This window comes from Neomonachus schauinslandi, chromosome 1 (genome assembly GCF_002201575.2).
Source record: "Neomonachus schauinslandi chromosome 1, ASM220157v2, whole genome shotgun sequence".
Classification (NCBI taxonomy): domain Eukaryota; kingdom Metazoa; phylum Chordata; class Mammalia; order Carnivora; family Phocidae; genus Neomonachus; species Neomonachus schauinslandi.
The window spans coordinates 202,819,550-202,827,615 of record NC_058403.1 but is presented as its reverse complement, the minus strand read 5'-3'; the positions used below and the strand labels follow the sequence as shown (position 1 = coordinate 202,827,615).

Here is an 8,066-nt window from a genome sequence, read left to right as displayed (position 1 = left end):
CCCCCACCAGGCTTGCTGACCTGAGCGGATCATGCTTTATCTCACCTCCCCAGCATGGTCCTGGTCAGACTCCACAGCCTCTGTTAGTGTGACCTCTGCTCTCTCCTACACACCTGATGCCCAAGTGAACAATTTCTTGGGAATCAGGTATAAAACTTATGCACTAAGATTTGGATTTCGAGTTCTCCCTTACCTCCCCCCCTGCCAGGAGGGATGTCAGGCCTCTCCGTGTAGAGGGGACCAGATGATCCTTTGCAGTCACCAAGTCAGTGGGTGGGAACCACGCTGTTGATAGAGACTCACTGGAGCTTGTGGGGAGACCGAACACCCCCCAGCTTGGGTCAGGACCCTTCCCCTCCATGCTATCAATGTGCTCTCAAAATGCACTCCGGCCTCCTGCCCACATTCGCCCAGATTTGTGGAGGCCTCCCATGTTGGAGCTCTGGGCACTGGGGGTGGCCCAGGGGACAGGTCCCTGCTTCCTGGCCACTACATTCAAATGGAGGGGGTGCTTCGGGGAGTGTACCTCCCTTCCATGGGCCCAGGGCCAGGGACTTGATGCAAGCTGTGTCTTTGGAGAAGCCCTGGGCTGGGCCGTGGAGTTATAAAGTGGGCTCCAAGGCAGAAAGTGTTATTTTCACAGGATCCATGGGTAGAAGGTAATAAAGTATGCTTTCATTTCAGAAACATTCCCATTTCTAAATGTTTTGGTACTTTGAAGATTAATTTCTCCAGGCTGTTTTGGTTTTTTTTTTTTCCCATGCTGAATGTTTCATTCCTTAGTGAGGAGGGATATAGCTGAACTGTGATGATACTGTTGTAACCCTACAAGGCAAATTATAGTGCAGGTCACAGTAAAAAGTGGCTCTACCTTCCTGATGGGTACAAACCTCAGAAAACAAACCAACAGGGTATGTAGGTATCTCTAATGAGCCTGCTACACTGGAAACCAGGGGCAGGGAGTGTCTTGCTAAGATCCATCTCTGGCTCAATTAAATATTTTAAGATCAAAACTATTTCCTCTAAATTCAGGTTATCATGAAGAGTTAACACAATCGCAGATTTGAATACAAAACTTACCTTACACCTGATTGATTTCTTGTTTGAGTGATACTGATTCTTGAAATGTAAAATAACATGAACTTTCTTGATATCAAATCCACAAATATCGGGTCCTACCAAAAAAAAAAAAAAAGAGCTGTTCTCAATTTCCTTCTCTAATGCGTCACGCCAGCCATTCCTCTGAAATAACATACGAGGACCGGAAGCTTACGTGTGCAGGAATAACCAGACTTTGGTGTGGATACTGAAATGGACAGCGACGGCCTTCAGGTTACTTCTCTGGTCATGGCAGCTTCTCAAGTGTAAGACAGCACTTGAGTAAGAAAAGGATTTAACAGTCTAGGAAGCGTCCCTGACGTGCTGCCTGAGGCTTAGGCTCACTCTGAAGCTCTGAGAGGTGCCCTGTGCCCTGGGATCCCAGCTCTTATTCACTGTGCTGAGACATATTTGGATCTATGCAGCTCCCCATGCCTGTGTCCTATTCTCTAAAACAGGGATGTGAATCTTCCAAGGCTATTTTGCCAGTTAGATGGGCTAATATGTGTAAAGCATTTAATACAGCAAAGCTCAGTATTTGTTGCTATTATGTCCCAACACACACACACATATTCAGATTAAGGGTTTCTGGATATACTAAACAAGGTTTGCAGGAGGAATCTGGAAAATTTGTCAAACCTTCCGAGGATGTTTGAAATTACCCCGCTGCTGCTTTATTGACCTTAAGCCTTAGGAATGTACTAGAGCATCCGGGTATCTTTCTGTCTCAAATAAAATTTCACCACATCCACTGACCTGGGCCTGCACCCACCCCTAGGGATTCTGTGAGGCTGTGTAAACACAAGCAGATGACTGTGAATTTTTTTTTCTAGAACTTGCAGTGATGAACCTTCAGAATTAAGAGAGATCTAGGCTGCACATAATTACTTAAAGGACATTATCAATTTGCCAGAGTGGATGTGACATTGAACTTGGAAGTGGCATCCTGAGGGACGAACAAAAAACACCATGTCTACCTCCCTGAGTTCTCAGAGGATGCTTGTTTGTGTAATTTCCTTTTTTTCTTATCACTGGAAAACATTCCAGTTCAATTTTTAAAACAAAAGCTATGGTATGTGAACTATTTGTATGAAAGTCTACTACCTGGGGATTAAAACATGAAATTTTTCCTTCAAAACTGGTCAGAATTTCCCTATTTCTAAGCACCTACATGTTTTAAATATTAAATTAAGCTTCAGAACATGCCCAGACATGACCGGAAAATCTGGACATTTTCTGTTAACAGTGATCATAAAATATTTATGCACATAATGTATTTTTATGAGGAAATGGGGTAGACAGAAGGGCTCAAAACAGGCTGACCTGCCTTTGGGCAAGGAAGTTTAATCTTTGGGAGCCTTAAGGTTTTGTTTTGGTTTTTCTTTTGAGATTTTATTTGAGAGATTGAGTGCAGAGAGAGAGAGAGAACAAACGGGGAGGGTCAGAGGGAGAGGAAGAAGCAGACTCCCCACTGAGCAGGGAGCCTGACACAGGGCTCCATCCCAGGACCCCAAGACCATGACCTGAGCCCAAGGCAGACACTTAACTGCTTAACTGACTGAGCCACCCAGCCCCTGCTCCCTGAGCCTCAGTTTTTTTGTTTTTTTTTTAAAGATTTCATTTATTTATTTGATAGAGACAGAGACAGAGAGCATGAGCAGAGAGAGGGAGAAGCAGACTCCCGCCTGAGCAGGGAGCCCGAAGCAGGGCTCAATCCCAGGATCCTGAGATCATGACCTGAGTCAAAGGCAGATGTTTAACTGACTGAGCCACCCAGACGCCTGCCTTGTTCTCTCTACTTCTGTGTAACACTATGACCAGCAGTGTATACAAACATGAGAATGGCATAACAGGTGTCCAAAGCCTGATGCTGATCATGATAAATTCAGAGATAAGCATATAAAAACTATGACAAAGGGTGCCTGGGTGGCTCTGTCAGTTAAGCGGCTACCTTCAGCTCAGGTCATGATCCCAGGGTCCTGGGATTGAGTCCCACGTCAGGCTCCCTGCTCGGCAGGGAGTCTGCTTCTCCCTCTCCCTCTGCTGCTCCCCCTGCTTGTGCTATCTCTCTGTCAAATAAATAAACAAAATCTTAAAAAAAAAAAAAAGAAAGAAAAACTATCACAAAGAAAACTTCTGCAAGACATCCACATTACAAGAGAAAAGAACTTTAAAAAACCATTCCTCAAATTTGAATTACCGATGGATATTTTAAAACTACATTTCCATTGACTTTTTTCACTTTTTTTTTTTTTTAAGATTTTATTTATTTATTTGAGACAGAATGAGAGAGAGAGAGAGCTCATGAGAGGGGGGAGGGTCAGAGGGAGAAGCAGGCTCCCCGCCGAGCAGGGAGCCCGATGCGGGACTCGATCCAGGGACTCCAGGATCATGACCTGAGCTGAAGGCAGTCGCTTAACCAACTGAGCCACCCAGGCGCCCGACTTTTTTCACTTTTTAAAACTCCCCATTTATGTTCCCTCTCTCACTGTCTCTCTGTCAAATAAATAAATGAAATCTTTAAAAAAAATAAGATTTATTTATTCATTTGAGGGAGAGAGAGCATGCAAGTGGGGGAAGGGACAGAGGAAGAGGGAGAGAGAGAATCCCCAAGCAGACTCCCTGATGAATGCGGAGCCCAAAACGGGGCTCCATCCTAGGACCCTGAGATCATGACCCGAGCTGAAATCAAGAGTCGGATGCCCAACCAACTGAGCCACCAAGGCACCCCTTGGTCTTCTTTTTTGAGACTGTTTTGGCTATTCAGGGTCCCTTGAGATTCCATATGAATTTTAGAATGGGTATTTTCATTTCTGAAAAAAAAAAAAGTCATTGAAATTTTAATAGAAATTAGATTGATGGGCACTTGGGTGGCTCAGTCGTTGGGCGTCTGCCTTCGGCTCAGGTCATGATCCCAGAGTCCTGGGATCGAGCCCCGTATCGGGCTCGCTGCTCGGTGGGAAGCCTGCTTCTCCCTCTCCCACTCCCCCGCTTGTGTTCCTGCTCTCACTAACTCTCTCTGTCAAATAAATAAATAAAATCTTAAAAAAAAAAAAGAAATTAGATTGAATCTGTATATTGCTTTAGAATCTGTAGGTTGCTTTGTCTAGTGTTAACACTCTAACACTATTGAGTCTTCCAATCCATGAACATGGGATATATTTTCATTTATTTATGTCTTAATTTCCTTCAGCAATACTTTGTTGTTATCACTGTACAAGTCTTTCACCTCCTTGCTTAATTCCTAAGTATTTTACTCTCTTGGATGCTATTGTAAATGGAATTGTGTTTGTAATTTCACTTTCAGATTGTTCATTGTTCATATATAGGGATGCAACTGTTTCTTTGTGTGTGTGTTGACTTTGTATCCTGCTACTTTGCTGAATTCATTCATTAGTTCTAATAGTTTGTGTGTGTGTGTGCAATCTCTATGAACTTCTATGTATAAGATCCTATCATCTGCAAAGGAAGAAATTAAATGATCTTTGGATGACTTGTATTTATTTTTCTTGCCTAATTGCTCTGGCTAGGACTTCTAGTACTATGTTGAATAGAAGTGGTGAGAATGGGCATCCTTGCCTTGTTTCTGATCTTACAGGAAAAGCTTTTTCTTTCACCACTGTGTTTGCTGTGGGTTTTTCATAGATAGCTTTTATTATGTTGAAGTAGTTTCCTGCTATTCCAGGTTTGTCAACTGTTTTTATCTTGAAATGATAAAATTTGTGATGATCATGTGTTTTTCTTTCATTCTGTTGATGTATCATATAATATTGACTGATTTTCATATTTCAAATCATCCTTGCAGACCTGTAGAAATGCCACTTGGTCATAGTGTATAATCCTTTTTAATATGCTGAATTCTTTTTGCTCATTTTTTGTCGAGGATTTTTGTATCAGTGTCCATAAAGATATTGTTCTGTAGTTTTCTTTTCTTGCAGTGTCTGTCTTTGGTGTCAAGATAATGCTGGCTTCATAGAATGAGTTGGGAAATACACATTCCCTCCTCTTCAATTCTTTTCATGAAGTTTGAAAAGGGTTGGTATTAGTTCTTCTTTAAATGTTTCATAGAATTCATGAGAGATTCAGCAGATTCAGGACTTTTCGTTGTTTGGAGAGTTTGGCTTACTGCTCTCTTTACTATTTATAGATCTCTTTGGATTTTCTATTTCTTCATGAGTCTTGGTGGGCTTTGTGTTTCTAGGAATTTGTCCATTTCATCAAGGTTATCCAATTTGGGGGTGTATAACTGTTCTTAGTATTGTCTTATAATTCTTTTTATTTCTGTAGAATTGGTAGTAACATCCCATTTTAGTTTTAGTAATTTGGTTTTAGTAATTTGAGTCTTCTTTGTCCATTTAGCTAAAGGTTTTAACAGAGACACAGCGAGAGAGGGAACACAAGCAGAGGGAGTGGTAGAGGGAGAAGCAGGCTTCCCGTGGAGGAGGGAGCCCGACGTGGGGCTCGATCCCAGGACCCTGGGATCATGACCTGAGCCGAAGGCAGAGGCTTAACTACTGAGCCACCCCGGCGCCCCTAAATCTTTATTTATTTATTTATTTTTAAAAATTTTATTTATTTATTTGACAGAGCAAAAGACCACAAGCAGGGGGAGCAGCAGAGGAAGAAGCAGGCCCCCTTCTGAGCAGGGAGCCTGATGCGGGACTTGATCCCAGGACCCTGGGATCATGACCTGAGCCGAAGGCAGATGCTTAACCATCTGAGCCACCCACGTGTCCAATAAATCTTTTTTTAAAAAAAAAGTTACAATAGAATGGTACAGTTGCCTTTTTATATTAATTAGGTTAAACAGTACTAAAAACCTTTGGTCAGATATACTCAATACTACTATTTTGGCAAAGTCTTAAGCAGAGGATTCTATGAAGTGGAAGGATTCAAAGCCCCCAGAAATGGTTGTTTTGTACTATCTAAACTCACCAAACATAATATAGTACTGGGATTTTCCATTCAGGTTCTTCTGATCCACGTCTGCAGGGAAGACCTTAATGTAGCCCCCTCCACAGTCCATCTTCTGCTCGTGTTTCACTGTGTACTGAATGACCAGAGTCTTCCCTTTATTGCTAAATGGTTTGAATCGTGCAGAGATGGCATAGAATCGGCCATTTTGAGTGGTTTGCAGACCTTTAAACAAAAAAAATACTCATGAAGGATTAGGTACAACACTGGGCTCAGTGCTGCAGGGAATTAAATGGCTGTCCTTCTCCCACCCCCAATAATAACGACTTATGTCAACCCAGAGCCTAAAACACATTTTTACAATAACACACGACAGGCATACCACTAACAGGCTCTCTGCTGCCACAGAACTTTCCACGCTCAGGTGTTTTTGTGCTCAATATACCACTGTCATGTCCTAAGTTACAAAAACACTTCAGCTTTAAATGACAAATATGCAACCTAATTATGGATAAAAAGTTAATTTTGCTTCGAGTCATCTTCCAAAGAAAGTGTGGGAATATACAATAAAGCTTGTGTAGCAACTTAATTAAAAAACAGAGCATCCTACATCTTTTCTTTAATTCGAATCTTAAAATAGTTGCCAAACACACACCACAATGGATGGAGTACAGAGTGCTGTCCTGTAAAAATGTGCTTCACTGCACAGGATGTGCTGGCCTGAACTGTCCTCTTTTTAAAGGTACCACCCTTTTGTCACATGAATCATCTCATATCTTATAAGTTTAGGTGTTCACTTTTAAGACTAAACCCCCCTTTTTCAGTAGCCACAGGCTCTGTACCAAATCCTTATCTTATATTGGAGTATAAGACAAACTTGAAAACAGAGGCAGTCTTACTATAACCTAGTCTTCCTTGCTCCACATTCCTGCCCCCATACCTGCCAATGCTGAGATCCATCATAAATGCACTTGGCATTTTCATTTTCTATCAGTATGTCCAAGCCTGAACTCCTGGCTAACCGTTCACTACCACACTCATCTCTCTCTCTCTTCCATTCTCTGCACCCCCACCCTTCCCTTTCTCAAAGAATTCATAGGCTCACCCCCCCCTCCTCTACTCCCTTACCAACCAGGCAATTCCTAAGGCCAAGATTCACCACCTCCCTCTCTCTCACCACCCTCCTCAGCCACCCCCATCATCTCTCACCACTTCCCATCTCTGTCCAACTAAATTCTATTTATCTTTCCATCCACCACTTCTGTGTGATGGTCCTGAGAGACCACAATGAAAGGGGCCAAATTAACTGGTATCCCCAGTGCCTCGCCCATGTGTGCTTTCAGTAGATATGTGCTTTCAGTAGATGTGTGCTGGGGTGAATGAAACACAGAGTCTCGGGATCCCAGACTAGAAGAAGAAAAAACACTGTGGGGGAAAAACCCAAATGACTCTAAGTGGACACCCCTATCCTTGGACAAGCTTGATGGAACCACCTGTTAATTTCACTCTACTTTTGTCCTATGGGCCGAATATTGACCAACTCATGGAGTCAACATGTAACTTAGAAAACAATGCATATATAGTAGAAAACTGGAAGCTGCCAACAGCTTGGAGTAACAGAGCCAAGATGGAGGTTGAGCGGGAGGCTGGTGAAGAGGGAAACTTTCCATCTAAATCAGGTGTCTGCAAACCTTTTCTGCAAAGCCAGAGAACAAATATTTTAGACTTTGTGGGCCATATGGTCTCTGTCCCAACTTACTGCCTTTGCAGCATGAAAAAAGCCATAGCTCTATGTAAATGAATGGGCATGGCTGTGTTCCATAAACACTTTACTTATGGACACTGAAATTTCATATATTTCACTGAATTTTATATAATTTTCCTGTAACATAAAATACTATTCCCCTTTTGATTTTCCCCCAACAATTAAAAAATGTAAAAATCATTCTTATCTCACCAGCTGTGCAAACAACCGGTGGTAAATGAGTTGTGGTGTGTTCATCTTTTATCATCAGGAATGAGAAGACAGAAGTCATCCTTGGTACCAGGAGGGT

General features: G+C 42.2%; 1 protein-coding gene across 1 annotated transcript in view; it reads right to left on the bottom strand.

Annotated features, from left to right (window-relative positions):
- The window catches only part of CALR3 (calreticulin 3), an 18,939-nt gene that overhangs the window by 9,639 nt on the left and 1,234 nt on the right, over positions 1-8,066 (bottom strand). Inside the window, exons 3-4 of the mRNA XM_021683157.1 lie at positions 6,034-6,237; positions 1,081-1,175 (exon numbers count right to left, since the gene is read on the bottom strand). Coding sequence (XP_021538832.1) covers positions 1,081-1,175; positions 6,034-6,237 — 299 coding nt within the window. The remainder of the gene's footprint in view (positions 1-1,080; positions 1,176-6,033; positions 6,238-8,066) is intronic.